The sequence below is a fragment of the Protopterus annectens genome, chromosome 9.part0 (genome assembly GCF_019279795.1).
Source record: "Protopterus annectens isolate FY-2018-M chromosome 9.part0, PAN1.0, whole genome shotgun sequence".
In the NCBI taxonomy this organism is placed as follows: domain Eukaryota; kingdom Metazoa; phylum Chordata; order Ceratodontiformes; family Protopteridae; genus Protopterus; species Protopterus annectens.
Genome location: NC_056743.1, coordinates 188,876,080 through 188,903,502, shown reverse-complemented (window position 1 = coordinate 188,903,502; position 27,423 = coordinate 188,876,080). Strand labels below are relative to the sequence as shown.

At 41.9% G+C, this 27,423-nt stretch overlaps 1 protein-coding gene across 2 annotated transcripts in view; it reads left to right on the top strand.

The window, feature by feature from the left end:
• The first annotated feature begins 4,271 nt into the window (after nucleotides 1-4,271).
• Nucleotides 4,272-27,423, top strand: part of LOC122811121 (polypeptide N-acetylgalactosaminyltransferase 18-like) — a 404,996-nt gene continuing 381,844 nt past the window's right edge. The window contains exon 1 of one of the 2 annotated variants that reach the window (XM_044082721.1): nucleotides 4,272-5,143. In XM_044082721.1, coding sequence (XP_043938656.1) covers nucleotides 4,909-5,143 — 235 coding nt within the window. In that variant the 5' untranslated portion in view covers nucleotides 4,272-4,908. The remainder of the gene's footprint in view (nucleotides 5,144-27,423) is intronic. The other variant, XM_044082722.1, reaches the window with a different exon arrangement.

Below are 27,423 nucleotides of genomic sequence, written 5' to 3'. Positions count from 1 at the left end.
GATCTACCCTTAATGAAGCCAAATTTGGCTAGGTCCAGAGTTTGGAGTTTACATATGACGTTGTTGATAAGGTCCACGATAATTCTTTCCATGGCTTTGCTGATGAGGCTGGTTAGATGTATGGGTCTGTAGTTTCCAGGGTCAGTTAATGCCCCCCCCCCCTTGTGCAGGGGAATTACTGTTGCTGTTCTTCATTCTGCAGGAACATAGCCAGTCCTCAATCTATGATTAAAGAGGATGCCAACCCGGTTCACTAAGTCTTGTTTCAGATTGTTTAATAAATAACCTGGGGTATTATCTGATCCCACTGAGGTTGAGTTTTTGGTCTTGGCGAGAGCAGAGGTGACCTGTTCTCTAGAGATACTAGGCAGAGGGCTTGTGTCAGATATGCTTTGGAATATGGTAGGTGGTGATATCTAAAATCTTGGTCATTGGTGGTTAATCCTGAAGTAAATCAGACAAGTATTTTAAGTAAAGGTACACTCTGGAGAATGTGGCTATAACACAAAGTGAGCTCTGCTGGTGATTTTGAGTTTATTAGTTGATATAACAGGTCTTATCGCATATGGAAGTTCACTCTAGACTAATGCTAAATGTGGATTCATTAATTTATTGCCTTACAAAGTAACTGCTCCAAATCTGTTATTCTTCTATCACATTTTAAATATACATTTACTAACTCATGACACAGTGGGATAAAACCCTGACTATGACTCCACTAACAGCAGTTTGATTAGTGGTCCAGGCAATGAACAAACCAACTGAGGCCATTGCAGAGGAATCCTTCTGCATGGCATAGGAGCTGGTTGGGTCCCACCACAGCAATACAGTTTGGGGAAAGGACCATTGCATGTCTCCATACAAAAAGACCCAGGAAGATGAAACCAGTCAATGACTGTACTAGTACTTGTGTAGAGAACTGAAGAGGTATTGCGTTATGTAGCTGCAGTGTTCTCATTTCACTAAGCATTGTATTGTAGTGTGCTTATTGCCAATGTGGGAGGGAATAAAAAGTATGCTTAAAACTCCAAGCCAGCTGTGACATCCCCAGTTTGGGCTAGTAATCAAGAAGCCTGAATCCTCACCATGGACACTGGACAGGGATGTTCACTTGGAACAAAAATGGATACACCTAGTATTTCCAGATGTAGCTCTCTGCATCAAGCACAATTTCCCTCCGGGGTCTGGATTTCTCTGTCTCCCTCTAGGTCCCCAATAAGACTCCCCACTGGCACAGTTATATAGATGAGACCTCAGCCAAGTTCCAAGACAAGATCTCCACCACTCTCTCTGTGGAACCAGTGCTTCATGCCCCTGCTCCAAGCAGCTGACACCCACACTCTTTGAAATTTGATTTTCACACACACACACACACACACACACACACGCGCGCGGGAAAGGCTGGCACAGATTTACTAGCTATGCCCCTTCTTCCCAGACTATAAGGTAGTTACACCACCACCAGACACTCCAAAGGCAACTACTTTAAGGCTCTTGCAAGGGTACCCAATTATACTGAGTGAAATTAATATTAATACAAATGGTAATGTTGGCCAAACAGCAAGGGTTTCAGGAGTGGCCACAGTGTCATCCAATAAATATAAGTACTCTTAAATGTAAACATATTCTTTAAAGGACCAGCCTCAATGAAAAGTTTAAATATATTTAATAACAAATAAGAAAAGAACACGAAAATACTAAATATCTATTTACAGTAAACACCAGAGTTTCAACTACAGGAAATATTAAAATAACACAGATGAATAGATTCACACAGATACAGAAAAATAGTACTTAGCTAATCTCACTATATTTTCCTGACTGAGCTAAAGAATTACTATTTCCTGGTCACTTACTAGAGCAAGGCAATAGGAAGTAGGTGAGAGGTCCTTCTTTGTCAGGTTCCAAGAAACAGACTGCAATGAGACTTCAGTCTCATCTAGTATTAAAATATATATTTTTTAGTGATGGATTACAGAATGACATCACATACATCTGGTCATCTGACTTCTGGTTCCCATGGTACCCCCCTTGGCTTGAAACTGTCCAGATTTAGCACATGCGTATCAATAATACACATGCAGATAACCTTGCTAAGATCTGCTATAGCTCCTAGAAGTCATAAAACAATTTCAACCTCCACCCTTCTAAAGTAGCAATGAGTTCACCCCAAAGACAATGTAGAAAGCTTCCTAGTACAGACTTTTTTGTCTCTGGCTGCATTTAGAACTGTAACATAGAATCTTTATGGCCTAAGCCCGGCAATTTAATTTCAAACTATTTTCAAAGTTAGGTAGATTGAGATTAACCTCTTATCTTCCAGTATCCTCTGTTTAAACATATACATTTAAACAGTTAAAATGATATATCTATATTTATTTTTCTGTCCGGCAGGGCACATTGTTGGTACATTTTTAACACAAGCAGCTTTACAAATACATGTTTCAACACCAGCATCTGTACAAATCAGTTTGCTATACAAATGACATATAATTCTTTACAGAATTCCAGCTTGCTGTGCTGGCATATGTAACACATCTACTGCCCTACTTTTCCTGGCATAGCTGGCAATACCTCACATCATCACAACAACCACAAATGGCAGCACTAATGGACAGTGTGATTACACTACCAAAAGATATCTCCCTTTGAAAAGAAAGACATACACTCTGGTGTGATATGAGTTACTAATGTGAAGCAGGACAAGGTAAAATGGAAAGTCAATGGAGGTTTGAGGATCAAGATAGTAAAGGAAAAAGTTAATGATTAATGTATAAATGTGAGCAGTTATTTAACAAAATGAACACATGTAATTTTTTTTGTTTGTGGTTGTAGGGGTTGTAATTTTCATTTATCATGTAGAGATGTAACTAGGTTTACCATATGTTCGATGTGCAGGACAGTCCTTATTTGACTTATGTCCTGAGAAAAAAACATGAAAAATGAAAATTTCCTGAGACAAAAAGCATTTCATAAGTTTCCTTTTAACTGTTGCATAAAACACATCTTCTGTATCTAAATCACTTGCATATTACATGAAACAGCATAAAAAAATCACATTCTGCAAAATCAGTTTAATTTTTTTGGCAAAAAGATGAAGTCCAGGCTTTTGTAAAGGTTGTGGATTTGGTCTGTAGTGCAAAACTTCACATTTTTATGAAAACACCCCACTTTGAGCATCTGAAAAGGTGGTAATGCTAGATGTAACTAAGGCTGACAGCTTTCCAGATATTAATAACAATACATTTCATACTAAAATGAGAACATTTGTAGGACAGTTCACATATTTTCTCTGTGTTCTTAAAACAGACATTGACTTATTCATATTTTACTTTCTTTCTTGTGTCATTTTAGATGCAGCATTTCTACAGTAGGAATACAGGAAAGTTAAAAGATATCTCCTGGCATAAATATTAGGACTTTTACTATTTTTGAAGAACTCATCTCCTCCCCGTATTGTAAACTGAGGAACAAGTTATGAGAGGTCTCCTAAGAAATATTGACTATTCTGCCCCGAAGGCATAATTCCCGATATGAATTTGTGAATGCGTTGTATTTGATTTTTTTACAAACATTAAAGACTGATTTTGTACATTTCTGTGTCTCTTTTAAGTCAATTTATCGAGATTGTTTTCTGCAATGCTTAGAGGCAAGCCATTGCCAAGAGGACACATTCTGCTATGTTAAGGATACAGCTACTCATGTCAGGACCATACTTCTCAAACTTCCAATGCAAGAAATCTGGACAAAGCCAGAAATAACTGGGGGGGGGGGGGGGGGGGGCAAAGGGCCCCAAATAGGGACATATTTTAAAAATGGCTCTTATAAACTTAGAAAGTTTCTAGAATAGAAGTTTTGAATTATTATTTATTTTCTGAAGGATGTGAAATTTGTAACTCACATGTGTATCATTATTTAATTACTTCAAACCTCAATAATTTCCTGGAAAACAAATTTGAGGAAGAACAGGCCAAAATATGAGGTATACATCTGGACAATTGAGAGGTATGGACTGAGGGCTCTTTCTGAAAACATGGACAAGTCCAATCACCGTACTATTTTTACTTGGAGTTTGGTCTCGGTTGCAACATCCATTATCACCCAGCCCCCCCCCCCAAAAAAAAATACGAAAATGCCTGCGTCCCAAATTCCTGCTGCATCATCTCTTAGACGATCTACATGGAGATATACCTGATGCCTGAACTCAATTATGCATAAGCCAAAAATACTGTGGGACCCATTTAGCTCATACATAACTCATTCTACTTCCTCTGTGAGTAAATCCGAAAACAGTACGTTAGAGAGAAATGCTGATTGCACCAAAGTATTAAAAGAGACAAGTTGGACTTGCACCTAAGGACCCTCGGTGGTCAGATGTACGGCTCGAAGACGAACGGGTCTTGACATTCACGGAGGTTTAGACGGTAAATACCGCCCCTCATCATCCTAGTTGGCCCTGGGTCTCCCAGTATGATAAGAAAAATTCAGGTCGCTTATCTAATTGGACGCCGGAGCTGCCCATCATGGGCCATAATTCCTGAACGCTGCCGAACGTCACGAGAGGATCTGATTTAGTTCTTTGCTGATTGCAATGGAAAGCGGAGGAAATGTGGGGAAAGTTTGTAGTACTTGTTTAGTGGTTGCATGCCTCCGTCCTTCATTTTTTTCTCATTTTCATCTTTAAGAGGTAAACATTTTTTGAGATTTCTGAATCATATTCCAGCTGGGTTGCTGCCGACACACGATTCCACGATTATTCTGTTGGGGAATTGCGCTCCTATTATTCATTAGCCTGAGGAATTTACCTGCCGGGATGGATGTTTACTAAAGCGGTCGTGGATAGGGATTTCTGTGCATCTCTTTCAGGGTTCTTCGGTTATCCAAGGATATATATGGAGGGATCCAAGCATGGTTTGCAACAGGAAGACCAAAACTTTAGTGTCCACATGCGTTATTTTGAGTGGGATGACTAATATTGTCTGCTTGCTCTACGTGGGATGGGTTACTAACTACATTGCCAACGTTTATGTCAAAGTGCAAGAGCCGATCCCCGAAAAACAGCTAGAGGAAGATAAAGGGGAAACTTTAAGGATTATAGAACGATTGGATCGTCTTGAGAGTGTAGTCAATCAACACATACAAGGTAACTACTGATATGTGATTACAAATATTTCCTGTATGAATATTTTGCGGTGTACCATGTTGAGGTGCAGGTTACTACTTTGGGATTCCCGGACACTCATTTACCTAGTTAACAAATATACTTCTGGTCTAATTACACCCGCAGGTGCATGCTACCAGAAGCAAAGCTTTGTGCGTGACTTGTAAATCATATGTGCAACCACTTATCGTAGTAATGGCAATGTGGAAATAACTGAGATTTCTGTAGAAAGGTGCTTGTTGCTATTTTAAGGTGTGTCCGTCCCTTTTATTTGTTAATAGTGGGGTCCAGAAGTGACAATATTCAATGGTGTAGCTAGTAGTACTCATTGTACTCAAATGAGTGCATTTTTTTTGAGCATCTCTTGGAAATGTCAGCACTCAAGCATAAAATGTTTAGAACTGTGTAAATGAATAGTTGCAGCATACAGGTACACAAAGCATTATTGTGCGAAAGGAATATACCTTTAAAACTATAATTTTATGGATGTAAATTGTAATAGTTGAAAATAATGCGCGTCTTCCTATAAATCTGGGGATAGCATTTTGAGGGTTGAGTACATTTTGAAACGGATTGTTTGTTTGTGTGTGTGGGGGGGGGGGGGGGGTACTAGCAACATTACATTTGAGTACAGAATGTAAAACACCCCTTTCAATATTGTTAATTCCAACAGCTGTAAACAAATATGTAAACTACAATTAAAAAGAATATGAAGCGTTCTTGCTGTTTTAATGAGTACAGACATGCATGTGTATTTGTATTTTGAGGAATATAGTTGTGTGTTTTAAATGCAGTTGAAGCAGCGACTTTTTTAGACTGTTAAGGGGACTCACAGATGCATTTTCCTAAAGTAAATTTAACCGTTTAGATAAAGGATATGCTTTTCCTTGCGTTGCCACTGTGCAGCACCATGTGGGTCCTAAATGTTTTCAGCTGTACAACATTTAGATAGCACTCTCGGCGCGAGACTTAATTGGAATCAATCTTGGCACGCGGTGAAGTCCGTTTTTTGTGTGTGTGTATATGTGTGTGCGCACACACAACGCCCAGCAGTGGTAGTGCACGGGGCTACATTTACAGAGTAGAACGCTGCAGTGCAGGATCCATGCACTGCCTTATTTGTCTACCAGTAATCCAGTTTTGCAAACTTTGTAATGCACCAGCCATTTTGCATTAGTGGATACTGGAGTTTTAAAATAATTAGCTATCGTAAAACTGCTATTAAAAAAAAAACGACTACTTAAGATGAGCTGCCTGAAATCAGGCCTTATAAAACGAATTTATTGCATTAGGTAATAAAGCTGAAGAGCAGATGGTTGCCTTCTCGTAGAATACCAGTTATAGTATCGCCGCCTATTTTTTTTTTCCAAGCTATTGCCCGCTATTTGTTAGCTTTTTTTCTTGAATACATGCATTACGACAGATCTGCCTACAGTTTGCTTTAACCTTTCGAATTTCTAACCTCTGTGCCCTATGTCTTAGGTTAACATCTGCTTGCTTAGCTATTGGTCTCAGCTCAAAGATTCCGAGGTTTACAAGAAAAATTCCTAAATTCCATACGTTCCCACTGTTCACGAACTATGATGCTGCTTTCCTTCACTTTATACAAGATCTATTCCTATTATTGTTCAAAACGTAGTATGTTTTAATGTGTTATTTGAGGAGGCAGTTTTTAACCGGCTATGGTTTGAGAGTTTCACAAGTGAGGACGGATTGTTTACATCCTTTTCATTCGGTTTTCTTCTGGGATGAGGGTGAAGTGCTTGCCTAGAGTCACCCATTGACTCTCTAGTTCTACTGAGAGATACTAGAATTATTTAACGAAAATGCCTGTAGGCAGACTGGCCACCGAGAGCCTGAATCTTAACCAAAACACTCAACAGTCCGGGCTAATGGTACCAAAGTACCCGTAATCTAATTACATTGGTCAAGAAGAGGGTCAGATGAGCAGTTAGCTGATAGCCATTGTGGAGTGTTCAGTCATATGGTTGAGATGGCAACTGTACAGATGAAGACCTAGAATAGTATGAGTTTTTATGTGAATGTCCGTAAGGTGTTTGTTTGGAATGTGTTCAACCTCCCCTTCTGGAAGATCTTATAGTATATACTAGCATGATGGAATGGACACTGTTTGTTTAAAGTATTAGTAAATGAGGCAGCTGCAAGGAGTTATGGCCAGAAAGTGGTTCGTGCTTGTTACGGCAGAAACTGCAAAACTTTACCTCGGACACCCAACAGTACGATGTGCAGCTGAGTTATACAATGAAGCTTTCTGGGGTGCTTTGGCTGGGGGATCTCCATATATTTACTGATTGGTACTGACAATCCAGGAAGGCAGTAGCTACAGCATTTTCTGAAGTGAAGGCCTAGATGTGGGAGTATAGAAGAAATGGAAAATTATTTGGATAGCGCTATAAAGTTTCTGCCGTACATTTGGTTACTCGGGGTGGAGTTGATAAGGACAGGCAATGGGCAAGACTGTTTTCACCAAAAGTGGACAAGAGTGGAGTAGTGATAATGTGACTAGCAGAGATCATCAGGAGATGGAAGAAACACGATGAGAAATTCTCAGACGTGCCCTCTTTTTTTTTTTTTCCCCAAATATGTGTGTGTGTGTGTGTGTGTGTGTGTATATATATATATATATATATATATATATATATATGTGTATATATATATATATATATATATATATATATATATATATATATATATATAAATCAGGCAATATATTGGTATTACATTCCTGGGTCTCATTTTTTTGGTAGATAATTCACTTTTGCAGACAGATTTAGCTAAGCAAATAAACTAGTAAAAGAGAGAGTAGTCTTGCATTTCCAACTTTTAGTTCTGGCTTTTCTAGCAATTGCTAGGGTGAACAAGAGATGAGGTATTTGAGATACTGGAATAACGTCTGGGATTGGGGCATTAAATAAGATCAGGGAATCTGTAATGTTACAATTATCTGACCACAATGTTTGACAAAAAGTAAACTATATTATATTTTAAGATCATATGAAGCCAGTCTGCGTTTAGGATGTCATTGCATCTCCAGCATTTTATTTTATCTGATTTTATATATATATATATGTATATATATATATATATATATGACAGCAATTTTATGGGGTATTAGGAAGAATGTGTGCAAGAATTTCCAAGTGTAGATTTTCCTGCCAAATTTAAAGATAATTTCTTATTTTTCTCTAAAGACTCTTCTTTATTATTGAATGATTCAAGAAGATCAAGTCAGGTGAGACTAAATCATTCCTAATATTTTTTTTAGATTGATAATTCAGCTAAAGGTACCTCATAATTACTATTAATATTTGAAAGGAAGTCTAGAATTGTAAGAAATGCTTTGCTTTTCTTTGTAAACCTAGTGCTATTTTAAATTTAACTTGAATAAATTATTTGCATGTATGTATACAAGTGTTTGATAAGACTGCTAGAAGCATCTGTTTGGATCAAGTCCATTTCTGCATATGAGGTCACTGTGGTAGTTAAACATTTCTGCCGATTGGATGATATCTGACTGAAAATGCTGAAGATATTTGATTCTGTTGGGGTTTCATGGTTAACACCCTTTTTTGATTGGTCAGTGGAAAAAAGAGAGAGTATTTCTAGTCTGTTAAATTGGGGTGGTGGGCAGGAGTGCATTTCAAGTGGAAGAGGAGTCATGATCTTCAGCTTTCCTAGGGAAGTCCTATGTGAGGATAGTAAGGAGAAGATGACTGAAGCTGCTGATGTAGGATTATCAGTGCTCATTACATCTAGATTGTGGGGCAGTCATACTTTCCCAATAAACAAATGCAAATAAATAAATTATTGGAATGAGTGTGGCGCTTCATCTTTGAATCTTAATGTTCCAACCTGCCAGGGAATCAACTTGAGTCAAATTCAGTTTGAAGATCTCAACCCAATGAAAAACTTTAAAAGTAATATTTTTTGATAGTGGGTAAACCTTCCTTCACCTGAAACCATCCAAATGTATACATGTCAACTACACCGTCACATAAGTGTGAAGAAATGAGAACATTGCAGAAACAAAAGGAATTGCTGTCAGTACATGCTTAGAAACCAGCACTAGAGCTGAACTGGGGCAGATGGAACCTTGTCCATATCATATTGAACATGTTTTAGGGAAGCTGGTTGAGGGAGGTCATTAGCATGCTCTACATGTATTTTGTGACCATGGAATGCTTTGCAGGAGGTGTTGCAGCAGTATGACTTTTCTAGGGCCACTACTGACTTCCATATGGCCACTACATAGGCAGAAAAAAAGTTGTTGACTGCATTCTCTTTGTAAATTATAGATGTTCTAGATGGGCAGAGGACTCCAGCAAGGGTGTGTCTTGTCCCCCCCCCCCTTATCTATATAATTTTCTAGGACAGGATATCAAGGTGCTGTCCAGTTTGAAGATGTGAAGACTTCATGCTCATGTTTGCAAAAGCATTGTTTTCATGACTTCAGGTGCATGCTTTAGAATGGTTCAGTGTTGAATGCGAAACATATGAGATGAAAACCATCACCTCCAAATTAGACATCATAACACTTCCCTTGAAATAGTGGATGATGCCTACATGTAGAAGAGAGGAGCTATCCAGGAGGAGGGGTTTGTGTCTTGAGATCTTTATTGTGAGCAAGGGCACAGCGGATCAGCAGCTTCACCAGTAGATAAGTATCCTAACAGCAGTATTGCAGGCATTGTACTGGATTGTGGTGGTAAAGCAAAAACAAGAGTCATAGGACAGAGCCCTTGTTCTGCATTCTGTGCTCTTATCCTTACATATGAACTCAAGGTTTGGGTAGTGTCTGAGAGGAAGGGATTGTCAATACAAGTAGTTGAATGAAGTCCTTTGGATGGCTGATGGGCTCCTTTTCGATGACCGAGTGAGGAGTTCTGCAATCTGTCAGGATGTTAAGAGTAGAACCACTATGCCTGCAAGGTGAGACAAGTCCCAGTCTATTTAAGTAGTGTGAGCACCTTGTGAGGATATTCCTTTTTTGTGCTTCTTTTGGTAGGTATACTAGACAAATTCTACTGGTAAGGAGATCACAGGTAGACAGGACATAAGGGGAGAGACTTTCATTCAGCTTGTCAGCAGAGATTCTGCAAGATAAGCTAGGATCTACAACTGAAGATGGACAAGTACGGTCTGCTTAGCATGCAATTATTGTGACCCCTTGCTTGGCAAAGTGGTTTATAAAATGGATGGATGGGCTTGCAGGCTGGTTGAAGCAGTCAACAGTCATCAGTCTGACAAAAAAATGTACTGGATTATGACTATGTTGCCAAAATTAGCTCAACTGCCTCCAAACTATATAACATCTGTTTATATCATTTTTTTTTGTCTTGAATGTCTTTGTTCTAATTCCTTGAGGGCCTTAACTGTGAGGCTGTTTAACAAACCAGGTCTGTCCCATAGTCGTAGTTACATTATATCTAACAATTCCATTTTAATAACATTTTATCCAGTATATTTTATTTTGCCATATTACACCTTTGTAAAATTAGACTTTTATTTTTTGTTAATCTGAACATGTGGTCCTGCTTTTATACATTAATGTCCACTGGCAACAATGTTGACAAAGCTTTTTTGGGCATTTCACAATGTAGTGTAACGTTTTTGTTTTACCTTTGTGTTGCGAGTTTAATAATATGTGCTTCGTCAGCAGCAGCAGGATGAGTCCTCCCAATTTTATTTGCAAACCGCCTAGTTATTCTGAGATTGTATCATTAATGCAGATATTTTTATTGCCTTAATCATGTCTAGATCTTATACTCTAGCTTCTGTAACAGAGTGTTAAACTTCCTTGAAACAAGCTTTAATTTGTCTACTTTTTCTTAGTTTAATGCAGCTCACAGGTGTTTTTATGCAACATTCTTGAAAGTTGCTATTATCCTTTCTTCCCTCTTCATTTCCAGTTACCCACAACCCTTTCTGTGAAAATAATTTCTACATTCCAGTGTCGGTCTTTAACGTTTTATGTTTGATTAGTGTTTTGTTCTCATTGCCAGTTCATTTGTGTTACACAGGCAAAATTGCTCCCTTTACGTTTCAAATCTTATTTTTGCAACTTTTTGTATATTTCTTAATTTCCACTATAAATTATCTCTTGTCTTACTTGGCTTCATTTCTAGCACTGCCTTAGAATGGAATATAGGTCAGGACCTGTTAAGATGATATGCTTCCAACGGGACATTCCTAGGTTCATAATTCACAAATGCTTTGTTTCAGTGACCTGTATTTCAATTGTATAAGGAAAATGGGAGATGGCTAACCCCGGCAGGGAGTCCTTCTTGTGAACAAAATAAAATTTAATATAATTTGTTGGGATCAGGGAGAGTAATATGCAAATATAAATACCCTTTCTGCATATAGTTTTATAGTAACTTCAGACTGTCATTGGAAGGATCAGTTGAATCTTGTCAGTTCTTTTGTACATGAAGTGATGGATTTAGGAGAGTTCACATTCCAACCATAAAAGCTTAAGGATATTATTTTTGTCCACAGCAGATGCAACTAACTTATTGAACACAGATGTGGCTTTTGATAAGTTACACTTGTGACTGAATTTCACTGTTGATCTAGCTATGCAGAATAATTTCTTTCCAGGAAGCAGAAACCTGATGTTTCCTGCAGATTCATTTCTTTCCAGGAAGCAGAAACCTGATGTTTCCTGCAGATTCTATGTGCAAATACTGGAAAAAGTCATGATGCTCAAAATGTCACGGGGACTTTGATTATCACATTTTGCTTTTAGAATCTCTTCTGAATAAAAACCTGGATTCTTCAAGCACATCTTCACTAAATGGTTTAAATGCCTAACATGTATTACTGACATGCGCTGACAAGTAGGAACATAGTATGAAATTAACAGGCAAGCCTAATGATGGCGAGTCGGAAATGTAAACCTGGCTCTTGAATATGGAATGAACGCTTTCTGTAGCTGTGCCAGTAGGAATGAATAAGGCCATATCTGTTAATTTTCAGGCTGAAATCCACTCTTTACTTTTTTCTCTCTGTGAGCTTAGGCAATTGAGTATTTCTGTTCCTTTGACGTGCAGATGTTTGTAGCCCATTCTTAGTGATTTAATAACTACTGATCTGTTGATAGTCCTTCAGCATTAATGACTGCATTACTGAGTTTTGCAGAAAAAAACTGAGAGAGTATTATCTAAGCATACGTTGTATTGTAAGTGCAACAGTTTCCAAGCATGTTAAAATAATGCCTAGCTTTTGTCATGGTTTGTTTTTTCAACTAAATAACACTAAATGTTAAGTTTCATTTTGTACTGTTATATATATATATATATATATATATATATATATATATATATATATACCAGTGTTATTTCTTTCCAAATGTTATTCATTAAGAATTAGCAAGCATATTCAGTTCTGCACATATCAAAATTAGTAGCTCACTTTATTTTAACATATGAAATACTGAATTATTGAGTTAACATTTTACTTGTGTTTTGGTTAACATATGTTTCATGGGATGTTAAATTGTTATTATACAGCATAGTGAAAGCATACAGTAGGCCACTAAAATGTTTGCATTTTAGGCATGGGAGTCAGGTCATGGCAAAAGAATTGTGGATCTTATTAGTATGTGCATGTAAGAACCTAGAGACCTAGGAGTGAATCACTTATAGAGATTTATGACTTGACTCACCTCTCCACAGAATACTTCACTTCCTGCCAACAAGTGTTATGGTTCTATAGCAACCAGATTTTTGTTCTTTTTGGCTTTTTTTTAAATATGTTTGAACACAGACTAAATAGGCTTGAAGCTGCGTTTTGGTACATAAAGTACAACGATGTGTGAATACTTTTGCATTTATTTTCCTTGTCGACTAGACAAGATGGCTGGTTCATAAATCTTTTTCAGCCACAGCCAGAACCATTTCAGGCAGTAAGTGCATAATTAAATAAGCATACTCATAAAATACAATACACTACGGTTGTTTTAGATATTGCATACTTCTAGGTCACAAATTTGTATGAAATTAATAGCATAAGAATTAAATGAAAATAACATTGTTTAAGTAATAATGGTGACTTCTCTTTTGATTTGTTGAAAATGTCTAATTTGTCTATTAATGCAGTTCGTATAATGGTTAAGGTCTTTTCCTCACAGATACAAAGAAAGGGGTTTGATTCTAACCTCTGGTTATTGGATAGGCTTGTAATAGTCTTCTCAGTGATGACCAAGTACTTGCCTAAGAATCTATCGGATCAATAGTGGATGGGAATTTAATGAAGCTGGAACAAACCCAGAGAAAGCCTTTTATTTTTGATCAGTGATGGCGCAGTCTGTGTTTGAATGCATTTTTTGATTGGTATCTCGTCCTTTAGTTTAAAGGCAAGTGGTGGATAAATAGAGTATAGCACAATTATGCACTTACTGCCTGAAATGGTCCAAAAAGTGTTACTTTTGCAGTTATTGGTAACCAGTTTGCTTTTTGCACTACATGTCTATAGCTTGACTAAGTTAACAACTCTTGTTAACTGGTACCTGAAGTGTGTGTGTGTGTATGTTGTCTGCTGTGTTTCGGCCATAAGTAGGTAAGCAGTGTTGTACTTTTGGGGAAAATGTCTGGATTGCTTTGGACTTTCTGCTTTAGTTGGTTGGAGTAATTATAAGCAACTTTGATCCTTGCAATCACTTGGTACAATATGTGGTGGTAACGCACTATGAATGTAAGGTTCGGTTCAAATATGATACAATGCACCTTGGCCAGGAGTGGCCTTAGGTTAACTGGTGCCCTAGGCAAAAGGGTTCCACAGCACCCCCACCACTCAGTGTCCCATCATGGTCTACTTACACCCAATAAATACTGGAAAAGTGCCCCTGCTAGAGCGGTGCCCTAGGCGGCCGCCTAGTTGGCCTGTGCCTAAGGCCGGCTATGACCTTGGCTCCATTACCATTGAACAAGTAAATTTGTATATTATATGGGGATATGCCCAAACATGAAAAGGATTTTGATATAATGACGTGATAAGCTTTGTCAAGCAAGTATGCATGTACTTGCTTAAGAGAAAAGCATGGTCTTCCCCATGCTGATGCAGGAAACACAACACCACCCGGGGGTGGGGTTAGCACATCCCCAAAAAAGCTCCAACAGCTGGCATGCACAAGCAACACTCAAGGCTCCATGATTGATGGCTCCTCTAGACAGCACTTGCCCCTGTAGTGTAATGTACAAGGTATGTCCTTAGTGCAGAGGAATGAAGGGGCTGAGCTAGGATGGCAGTAGCTTGATTTTTGGTAGGCCTGGGGCAAGAAGGGAACAGAAAAATAATCTAGACTCCTTTATATCCTTCTCAAACTTTTCAACTGTAGCCATGTGTTTGCAGGAATTTAAATTTGTTACCCAGAGACATTACATGTAGATTTGCTGGGGCATGAGGTGTAACCTCTGGAATCTGTGGGGATGCTTTTGAATTTGTTTGTGATTTCATGTTTCCTGTTTATCTTACCTGGACTGATACATTACTGCAGTATCTGTTTTACCTTGACAACATGCTATCTCTCTTTTTCCTTTTTTATACTTTGAAAACAATAAAAAAGTAATAACTCTCTTGCAGTAAAGGTGAAGTAATTACTACCAACACTGAGTATTTATTTTTCACTCAGTGCTATGGACAAAATATTTTTAAGCGAAAAAAATGGATATATGACAGCTGGTGAACATTTGATAGACTTACCCCCAGATTTACGAAGCCCTTTATAGTGTGCAGGATTAGTTTAAGAGCTATTTTTTGGCAATATGGCCAACATGGTATCCAGGAACGAGCTCCCGGGAAGTGCACGTGAGCTCTTAGGCTAATCCTGTATGGACCGAGCTCCTGTATGCAAATTACCCTCATTTGCAGGTGAAAATCATGCAAATGAGGGTAATATGTGATCCAGGATGCTGGCAGCCGTCCATGCAGGATGAGTTCAGTGTGCAGAAATGTACTCTGTTAGTAACGAGTACAGTTCTGCAATGTACAAAATGGAGCTATGACAGCTCCAAATGAAGGCTGCATATAATTGAGGATGCATGCCACTGTCCAAGCAGAAGGTCATTGGCATTGCAAAATGTAAAAAAAAATAAATAAATAAACTAGCTGAGCTGCCAGGTAAAATGTATCAAAATCAGCTAATCACACAGGAAGCAGCCCAGCCCAGAACACCACTATAAACCAAGCAAACACCTACCCCCTGGTTTTTCCGCACTGTACACCACCGGTGTATACAAGCGAGGACATTTTAAAACCAAATCTACAAAATGAGATGGGCTGCAGCAGGCAACATAAAACAACATGTGCAAGAGGCTGAGGGTGGTGAGGATGTCAGTGCTGCCGAACAACCCACAGTGAGGAGACCGAGAAGAGTGTACAGACCTAGGGTAACCTACCAGGGGGCTACATGAGCTGGAGATAATGGAGCACTGTAGGGTGGACAGAGACCTCCTACAGCAAATTGTTGAGCTGTGCAGGCCACACCTGACACACCCCACTGGCCGAGGGGAACCCATCCCAGTGGATACCAAGATATGTGTAGGCCTAGGTATACTAGCCGCAGGTACCTTCCAAACTACAACTGGGAATAACATGGGCATCTCACAGGCATCAGCATCCAGGGTATTCCACCAGTTCCTGGATGTTATGTCAGCACATGCCAGTGCGCACGTATATTTCCTCAAAATACGTGAGGTGTTGACCCGCAATACGAGTCTTTTCCACCAAATAGCTAACTACCCTGGAGTAGTGGTTGCTATAGACTGCACACACTTATGCATCAAAGCACCACCTGGTGAGCAGGGTAGGGCCTACATCAACCGCAGGGGCATCCCCTCCATCAACTGCCAGGTTGTATGTGATGCCCAGGGCATTATACTGAATGGGTGTGCTGGCTGCCCTGAAAGCTATGACGATTCACACATATGGCAACTGACGCAGGTGTACCACAGATTTGTAAATGTGGACATCCCCTACAGTCACCTAGTGGGGGATGCTGGGTACCCATTGGAACCATGGCTGATGAGACCCATCAGAAATGCACACACACCTGAACAACAACGCCATAATGATGCACATGCACAGGTCAGACATTTAATAGAGCATGTGTTTTGGGATGCTCAGGTCACGGTCTCGGCATCTGGACACATCCGGTGGAGCACTGCAGTATTCACCAGCTACATGTACCCAAATAGTACTGGTATGTACTATGCTACACAGTATGATCCTGTGGAAACAGCTGGAGCAGGAACAGCATGGGGCAGGGCCACACAGCCCCCCTCCAGTACCAAGGCCTGTACAGGTACAGAGTGACTCTGAGGAGGAACAACCTGAGCCTGCTCCAGTAGGCAGAAGGGGGCATGCCCTGGCCTTGGCAAGGAGGCAACGCATAGCATATGCACTGACCCTGTGGGGCCCCAGGGAATGACACCTCTCTCTGACTCGCACAGAAAAAGGGATGCCAAACATGACACTACCAGTGCCCAACCATGTATAGGGAGTGTACTATGTGCATCTGACATAGTCAGCCCTCTAGCACCATCACCAAGTCTAGCACCCCCTCAAGGTTAGTCAATCAATCTACCAATTGTCAAATGGAGTAGAATGTGTTTTTTACCTGTAGCTATGGTATGGATGTGAACATGCAAGGGAATTAGGTGGCAGCATGAGATCTGTAACACATACTGGAGACACCATAGTAGCCAGTACTACAGAAGATGACAAAACCCACTTCAGGAAATGGCCTGAGCAACAGCGGTGTCCATAAGAGCCACACATGCCAGTCAGGAAGGATCACATTCCCAGCAACAGTCTCAGCCAGCAGGACAGGTGAAGACAGATGCTGTACTATGGCCTCTGAATGTGCCCTATGGTTAACCCATTCCCAGGCCTACGCAGACAGACCACAGCAGGTCAGGCAGTCAGATGTAAGTTGTGAAGGCTAGGAAGTCAGACACTAATATGCCCTAGCCAGCAGGATAGGTAAAACTGCAGACTGAAATGGTGTACCTGACATACCAGTACCATGCTAGCAAATGTGTACAAGTGGCAGGTGCGCCCCCCCCCCCATCCAACATACACATATAGAGTAACAGTCAGTTGTGCCCCCCCCACTCCTGTGTAGAACAGTAGAAACAGTCAGGTGCCCCCCACAATGCAGAATTGTAGCAACAGTCAATGGCAAATGACCGATCGATACCCTGCAGACACAGCATGCTACCTGTTGGTGTACAACAAAAGGTCCGCACCGCAGTACAAACAACCTGGACGTGGTCCACACATGCAACACAGATGACCATACTGGGCATGTTCACACACTTAGAGGAATGAAGGCAATGTCAGTCAACAACATACTGGGAGGTTATACTGGGCATGCTCACACACTAAAATACCATGAAGGCAATGTCTGCAAACACCAGTGGACTAGACATATCTGGAAGTTACAGTTCTCAGTGTGAACACGTCAGTATGCACCACACCTACCTTGCACACACAGTGGATAGGAATACAGACAAATATGTAAGAGCAACGCACTATAATAAGCCACAGGGGCATAGATGTGTGGAAGAGGGTGACTGTGACAAGGAGCCATACAGGCCTGTCCCAACTGGCACACAACCTAAGGGACCCCAACACTTGAGGTGCAGATGTAACCCACTGCGGATACTAGCCACCAGTACCTGTCAGCATGACAGAGTGTGTGGTGTATGTACCAGCTGTGCAACAAGACAAAAAACAAGCAGCCATCTAGTAGCTGTATACATGCACCTGTGACATATGACCCCATGTGTGCCCGCATGTGGCATGTCAACCCCTACATGAATGGGGTATGGCCCATGCACACACTGCCCTCCCAATAGCAGTAGTATGACAAGCCTGCTGAGGTCATCCAATGTGAATTGCACCTTTGGGAGAGCTATAGCTCAGTAAAATGCATGGCATGTCCCATAACTGCATACTGCTGTAGTGACAGAGTATTTGGGTAGTAGTACCAACCCCAGACCTGTCAATTGTGTGAGTGTGTGTTTGTGTGTGTGCCTGTTTGCATCTGAATGTGTAGAGGGAAATGCTTGTTAGGCTACTCGCACTCCGTGCAATACATATACTAAACTTTGGCAAGGCTGCTGATGTCACTCACCTAGAAGAATATCTCTGGGAATGTGATAGCCCAGTAATCACAGTGGTGTGTCCTGTAACTGCGTACTGCTGTAGTGTGATAAACTAGTTACAGCCCTGGCAACTGTGCATGTGTGTGTGTGTGTGTCTGACTGGGTAGAGAGCAATGCTTTTTAGGCTACTCACACTCCATACAATGCAATTACTCTACTTTGCCGAGGCTGCTGATGTCACTCATCTAGAAGTACATCTCTGGGAAATTGATAGCCCAGTAATTGTCATAGCATGTTCTGTAACTGCGTACTGCTGTAGTGTGATTTAGAACAATGATAGTGTTCCATCTCCATCCATGCCAGTTCCGGATGTGATGTGTGTGTCTGTGTATGGAGCAATGTATATAGGCTACTCACTCACAGTAAATTACAAATGCCGTACTTTGGTAGTCCTGCTGATGTCATTAATTGTGAAATACACCTTTGGGGAAGATGAACTTCAGTAATGTCCATGGCGCGTAATATAACTGCGTAGTGCTGTAGTGTAGTAAACCAGCTAGGTAGGGGTTCTACTCCCAGACATGACAGGTAGGTGTGTGTGTGTAACTCGTATATGTGTAGAGGTGGTTGTGAGTCTGTGACACCTTTGGGCAATGTGGAAGGGTTTTGCTAATTTAATTTATGGTGGCCCTACTATATATCACAATGTCAACCATACAGTGATAACAGATGTAAATGGCTGAGAGGCTGGGGTGCAAAGCCATACCCATACATGTGACATGAAGGCCTGCCAATCACAGCAACTTCACTGTGCCTTCATATGTGGCTCACAACAGACATACCATGCCTGACAACATGGCCTGTATGGACAGATGACACTGACATCAGGAAATGCTGTTAGCATGCTATCAGTGTGGGTGCAGGATACATCTGCTGACCAGTACCACTCCCTGCCACATGTGGGCAAGACTAGCACATCTGATAAGCTGTGTTCACAGCATGGGCCAGACACCCCAGGTACAGTTACACGTCACTGTACATGCATGTGGGAGGTGTGCACATCTTAGACACCATCCAAGTCATGGACTAGGGAACACATACATGGCAAGTGATGCACAGCACTGGTCACACACAATAGTCTCCCAGGTGCCTGGAAGATGGATGCAATAACTGCCTGTGTGGGCAAATGCAGAAGCTACAGGCCTGTGCCAGCACATCTGATAAGCTGTGTTCACAGCATGGGCCAGACACCCCAGGTACAGTTACACGTCACTGTACATGCATGTGGGAGGTGTGCACATCTTAGACACCATCCAAGTCATGGACTAGGGAACACATACATGGCAAGTGATGCACAGCACTGGTCACACACAATAGTCTCCCAGGTGCCTGGAAGATGGATGCAATAACTGCCTGTGTGGGCAAATGCAGAAGCTACAGGCCTGTGCCACCATGCAGACCATAGTCATGTGGGCTGATGCCAAGGTATACCCATCACCTACCCTTGTATAGCCTGCTGGCCTTGTTAGCTACCACACACCCGTGCTGACATGCACCCATGCATGTCCGAACTAGACCCTGTGTGTTCGTGTGTGTGTTGTATGGTGCGTATGTCCACATGCACTACTCCCCCCAGGGCACAGTGAAGCATGCCGCCTTATGTCTGACACCCCCTCATACTCGCTGCCCATATGACCTCAGTGTCACCCGTGTGGTGCATGTGTTCCCTGCACATTGATATGTTGTGGCAATCTCACTAGTGACAGGTTGCACTCCTGGCCCTGCCAAGTGTGTTAATGTGTGTGTCCCTGTGCTGATGCTGGAACCTGTTCATGCAGATAGGCACATGTATGTCACCTACTGTATATCAACCATATCCCTGTTGCAGATGTCACTCACCATCACGTATATATTCTGAGTGCTCCCCACCAGATAACCCATGTGGCACATCCAATAACAGCATCGGACTGTGAAAGCACTACATAGCTGTCGGGTATTTGATACCCTGTGCTGGTAGGTGTGTAATACAAACATGCATCTGTTTTACACTCCCACTCCTCCCTGACAAGTACTTGCCTCTGTCTGACTCCCCCACTCCCTCTCTGGTGGATGTAAAGGTCCACGCTTGCATTGCCTAGGCAGCAGCATGTGTATTTAATGTGATGCTCATGATCAGCTGATGGCCGCTGCATGAATTGCAAGCCTTCCCTAACCGATTGCATGTGGAACAGGTGTGGTAACATTCCCATAGCCAATTGCATGGAAATGCACTCCACTACCTGGGAACATCCTGGTGGTGTTGGCCCTTGTCTGTCACTGTGTGAGCAGGAGCTAGAACTGTCATTTGGCAAACAGCATTTTAGCTGGGTTGGGGATTTACCTCAAACAACATACACTGTGGGAAGAGGGCAACAAACGGGGGGGGTGTCCCTGACCTGACTACGAAGTGTAAGTGCTGCTATACTGCATATGGAGTAATGTTGGATTAACAGTGTTTGGATATGCCTGTCGTACATGTCGCAATACCTGCCATGTCAGTTCCATGAATATCAGGAATCCCCATCTGCAGGCTCATCTGCAGACTGGGCAGTGTTGTGCCTCTGGTGTCATGTGTTAGCCACGATGCATCTATCTGTGGAATGCAGAAGGTACTGTGAGGATTGCAGTCTGTTGATGGTGAAGACCGTGACAGCTACTGACTACATATCCCTCATTGGACATATGTTGCAACAAACCCTGTTACAATGGTAGATTAATGAGGGTATCACAGCAACATGTCTATGCTGGCCCTGTGTATGTGCTGTCGGCCACACCTCTGTATATATATATATATATATATACATATATATACATATATATATATTGTGCATGAAGTGGTGCATATGTGCTGTACACAGTAAAAAGTGTCAACATATCTGATAACACACCAGTGATATATATGACACATGTTGTGTACAGTAGGGGTTACACTTAATGACATACCCTGGAAATCCTGTGGATGTTTGTACAGTACTGAGGTCTGTGTAGTGATGGTGAAAGTCGGCAGTGTGTATATTGTTAATATGTACTATGGCCTGTGTACAGACTGTGGTAGATGTCATTGTTCTAGCTCCCCTTCTATCTGTTGTTACATGCTGCCCCACTGTATGGTAACATATTACTTTACATATGTATGGGTCCATACATGCACACGTCCCATACCACAGACAGCCATCAGACCGGACTGTGTAGCAGCACAGTATATGCAGGGTCATTCTGCGTGTGGCACATATGAGGATGGTATAGGACAGATAATCCATATATTGTACTATTATGCTAGCATACCATATGTGGCTCTGTTCACATTGGTTGTGGGTATGCACTGTCACACAGGTGTATCCTACCCTGTGCTGTGACATGGCTGTCCGAGCCTGCTGTATATGCAGGTACTGTACCATGATAATCTTAGGATGTCTGTCAGTAGCCAATGGCATACATATTATGAGCAGATGTCACCTTCTACACACACCGTGTCTGTGACAACAATCCCAATGACAGTAGCAAATTATCTATTTATATACCAGCTATACATACCAGACATCCCCCTGCACTACTACATTGGGACTATAGGGGTTGGGGTAGGGCTACACCATGTCCAGGACATATGGTGGGATGATATGGACCTGTACATATCCAGATAGCCATATATATACAAGTGCACATGTGTAGTACTTCCAATTACCACTGTCATGGCTACCACTCACTATGAATCCCTACATCATGTAGGCGTATTCCCTGTGTGATGGACATCCTTCCTGTGTGTGGGCATCAATGTTACAAACAGCAGGTAGCAATACCTCTTGCAGGAGAACGTGCACACTCAGGGCAGCCACATATATGTAGGAGGATCAGGACATACAGACTGAGTGAGTAGAGTGGTGTAATGCTTTGCATAGTACTGGTGTTACAGGGTGTGTGTGTGTACATACTAGTTTACCTTGGACTGCAGTCTGTCTGCATAGCTCAATACTGTGGGCCTATCCTCTAGCTGGACAGAGCTGTGCCTGTCGTGTTGTCTGTCCACGACACAGGTCCTGTGTCTGATTACATTGGCAGTGTGTGCATTGCATGCTAGCAGTACATGGCTATATCCATTTGTGTACCTGATGTCGTATTCCTGCATAAGGGTATGTTGCAACACATCCTGTAACAGCATGTTCCAGGGTCTGTTACTGCAATATTGCGGGTATGGCCCTGCGTTCCTACCTTTGTCCTCCACATACATGGCAGCCTTTGTCCTGCTGTGATACGGGTATGGGTTGTTAGGCCCTTACCTAATGGCCCATACCTATCATTAACCACTGCTAGCATTTCTACCGTCATCCCAGTCATAGTGTGGACATCCACAACATTTGTTGGCCAGGGACCATACATGTGACAGATACATTGACATTACCACAAGTAATGAATGCCCCCCCCTAGGCCTTGACTACAGGGTGTAATTGGAAGCTGCTGAACTACATCTGATATTGTTGACTGTTGGGTATCGTGCAGGCAAATCCGTTATCAACTATTGTACAAATTGAAGGGCTTAGCCTGGAGACCATAGTATGATATATATCCGCACTGTCTGCATCAACTGTTTTTGTGTGGGCCTTGCATCCATCACTAGTTATATACATCAACATCCATGTGCTGTCAGTAATGCCATACATTATTGTATGGTACACAAAGGTTGTCTGTGTATACATACCTGTGTGTCGTGTCATGTCCTTTGAATTGTGAGTGGGTATATGTGCAATATAAGTATCCCCTTGTGTGGTGTGGCAACCAGCCCCACAATGTCACAGGTACCAGTTACAGGGCTTGTGGCTGGGGATATACATTGCACCCAGTATGTCCACAGTACTGCTACACATGTATGGCTACTAATAACCTTTGTCTGTGTATATGTACCCATATATCTTATTTGTGTGTACGTGTGTGTGGATATATATATATATATATATATATATATATATATATATATATATATATATATATATACATACATACACACCTGCACACAATTATGTGCAGGATATTGGATTGTACAGCATATCCGTTAGGGCTGGGAGGGGTTACATTGCAGTAATTACATACAGTAATTACCAGGTGTCCCTTGTGTGCCCCCACCCCCATTAACTGTGCTCATGGTCTGTTATGTAGTACGGAGTGGGCCAGGAGTCAGTTCCCATGTGGAAATCATATACACATGTCTATCTGTATATACATATACATATGTATATCTGCATAAGTACATATGTTACACCCCCATATATAGAGGAATAGAACTGGACATTGATGTAGCTCTAGCTATGTATATGTATCCATAATATAATATACATATACACTGAACATATTAATCTATCTCTGTATGACTGCTGTTATATGGTTATCTGTGAATCATACATACACATAGATATATACCTATAGCTGGCTATCTCTCTACATTAACAGATGTATAGCTGTTCATATGTCCATGCATTTTCGGCCTGTGTGTGTGGCCTGTACCTCATTCTCTTGGCAATTGACATGGATGACCTTAGGACTGAGGTCAGTCATTCGTGCCGACACGTACGTGTTTCAGACGTACCTTCTCCAACAATATATGTGTACTACCACATATAACCGTGTAACTTGCAATGTTTGAAGTGTATTTGAGCAGGATATGACAGATATCCTTATATGTACCAACATTATGGTGCACTATGTCCATGATTCATGCATTGAGAGGTTGTGTGGTGTGCTATTACTACATTTCCTGTGCTGTTGACTGATTGTGCTGGATGATATGTATGTGGAATGAGTGGTTATGTACATTTGACATGGTTTAATGGTAAATCATGTAGTGTATGATGTGCAGCATCTTGGGTGTGGGCCTGCCACAGGCTGTATATTGTGTTTCAGGGCAGAACACCAGCGGTCGGATACAGAGTGAGTTAGGGACATTTGAGCAGTCGTACGCGGGTGTGCCTGTGTATGTGCAGAGCTAAGCTCAGGTTGCATTACCTTATACTTGGCTATCATCTACTTAGCTCAATCTATGCAGGCAATGCTTGCCCCCACACAAATACACATGCACACACTTACAATTGCTTATCCATGTGTACTACTGCTGTTTGGTGCTTACACATGCTTACTAGTGCCTTATTCATTATGACACTTTACATGTGCATTTAAGGCAGTACTGCTGTGCAAATATAAATGTTACTTAGTAGGTTATGCAGCACAATGAAGTTAACATACGGATATCACATGGAAAATAGGATTTGCTGCAGTGGGACTCAACCCGGGAATGCATGCTCGTTAGGCGGATGCTCTGGCCACTACACTATTGCTGTTTTGCTTTGTTTGCATATGTCTACCATAATGACATACCCATGTTCCCTTTCCCTGGACCCAGAGCTCCATGTACACAGCATCCATCCATTCCCTGGTTGCTAGCCCTGTCATGCTACACCTCCACACATTTCCCTCTGCATGTCTCGGTACACTTCCAGTATACTGCCCCCACTGAAGCGTCTACAGGCTCTTCATCCGTTTAGTCCATGTATGTACCAGCCTTCCCCTGATCCTCAGATACTGGTGGTGACATCGATGTGACTCACAACTGTTGGTTCATCCCGCCAGGGATGGACCTGTTGTTGTCGAGTAGTCCTAGCTGTTCTACAGTGTTTCTCCCACTGGTAGCATCCTGCCAAGGTATTGTGTAGCAGCGGTTTGCTCACACACCTGGCCAGCCTCATCTCCCAGTTCCATGGTACCTACGCTCCAGGTGTGACATACTGTGCATGAAGCACGCTCACACACCCACACGGTGTGCACCGTATATCATTATTCCCTTCAGTATTATGCAGGACTACACAGTATGATTGGACAGGCACTGTTCTGTGCTGCGCATAGACTGCTCATAATGCTGTGGTTGAGCAATGGACATGTTTAGGTATTAATTTACACACTTTTACATGCATTTCCTATACTGTTGGATGCTAGTGCTGGATGATGTTTATGATCACAGCAGCTGAATGTGTATCCGCCGTGGCTTAGTGGAACTCATGTCTGCTATGGTGTGCAGGGTTGGGGGTTTGCAACCTGGCAGTGCAGATTATTTTGTTAAAGGCAACAATAACAGCTGTTGGCTACAGAGTGACTAAGGCACTGTAGAACATTTGTAGGTGGATATGTGCTTGTTTGTGTGAAGCACAGCATTATTGACATCTGGTTGCTGCGTCTTGCCCTCAGTTAGCCTCTACATTGCTTCACCAGTGTGGTACTCGCATACCTGTGGCCAAACAGGCTTACACCCGCTTGTTCCCGCATACACGGGCGCAACGTCGTGCATTTTGTTCACATCTGTCAACCGGGATACTTGACTGTATGCTTGTCCATTGTTCGCAGTGGCCCGGGGTGTAGAGCTCCACAATGACCCCAGCTACGTATCCCATTTAATACTGAGGTGATCACATTCATAGAGGGTAACAGACATAACATAGCTACGTCCCCCATTAATCCTGCTTCATTTACGTTAAACTGTCGGTATTATCCATGCTTAGGCCAGGTTTACATGTCAGGTATGACTGTTGACAAGTTTAAGGTGAGGTTGGATTCCTGTTTCACAAATCAGGATAGGTTATATATAAGTATTCGGAGTAGGTGTAGTTATTCAATACCTGTGTGGTACAGTAGAGGTGAATAGCTAAGGAGTAGGTAGGTAGTGGGGGTGACATTTTAACTGTATAGTAGCCCGTAGGTATAATTGGATGGGGAGCAATAGGGAAGGTATGTCTGATGTTGGGATTTGTATGCGAGGCAGGACAAGAGGAGTCTGTATCACTAGTTGATGTAGTGGTATAGAGTGTGAGGTGGGGGGAGCTGTGATACTACATGTGGGTTGGGGTTCCAGATACTGGCAATATAGTGGGGGAGAAGAGGGTGATACCTATGTGTACCCGTAGACATTAATAGGAAAGGAACAGGGGCTGATAGATACGTGGTGTGCATGGGGCTCAAAGGGGGATGTTAGTAGGGGGATTATCCAGGGATGTGCAGGATGGTTGCAGGGAAGGGCCACTGCTGGCCATGTTGTCTATGACAACAGCTGTGCATATGCGCACTGCATTTGGTGTTTGCGTTGGACACACACACCCCTGGGTGGGGGTGAGGACTTCAATAATATCTTGTGATGCCTATTATATTGGCTTACATGCCTACAGTGGGGTGTTGCGACCGTGTGTTCGTAGGTGTTGTGTAGTGGGTAATGCAACAGCACATATGGTTATACCATACTTTGCCTTGTACACTGGACTGTGCTGCAGTGGAACCCATGTCAGGAATGGCTGCCCGTTAGGTGTAAGCATGCCTGTCGACTGTACAGAATCCGTGGCCTGTCCAGAGTTTGCTTCATAATATTGGTGTGTTCCTCTTACAATCTACACCTGTCTGACAAATACCTGGGAACTGATGTCATTAAATACAAACAAGTAATTGAGTTTAAGACTCCACATCCTTCAGATTAGTCATGCTAATACATAACCTATTATTCTATCATCTTTCTAAGCTTGTAAGTGGAATATGTGCTTTCTGTTACTATTTGTCCCCCCAACGGTTTAGGTTCTGTCCAGTGGTTTAGCTCTTAGAGGTTGAGAGGTATGGGCGTAAGCTCTGCCCAATTAGCACTATTACTGACATCCCCGGGGTGGTCCACCCAACACCTGAACACCTAAGCCCATAATTGCATACCCATAGTTCCCCCACCTGGCCCTCCTCTACAACACTCATTCTTACTGTGGGTGCAGGTGGGGTCTAACCATACCACTACACACTGCCCACTCCCCATGTGTCGTACTCATGATGTACATTGTCTCGACCCATGGGTCATCAGGCTTGCACAACCTACTGGTCCGTGTACGTATACAGCCTGGTTGGATAAATTGTGACAGGGACCGACTCCAATTATCATTAATTTTTGAGGTGTCCCACAAGGGACTTTGATGTCTTTGTTTCAAGATTAGACCTGGTGGGACTCTCCCACTGGTAGTATCCTGCCTGTGGTCTGGTAAGCAGTGGTGTGTTTACTTGTATCGTGTGTTTGTATGTTTCACCTGTCTAGGG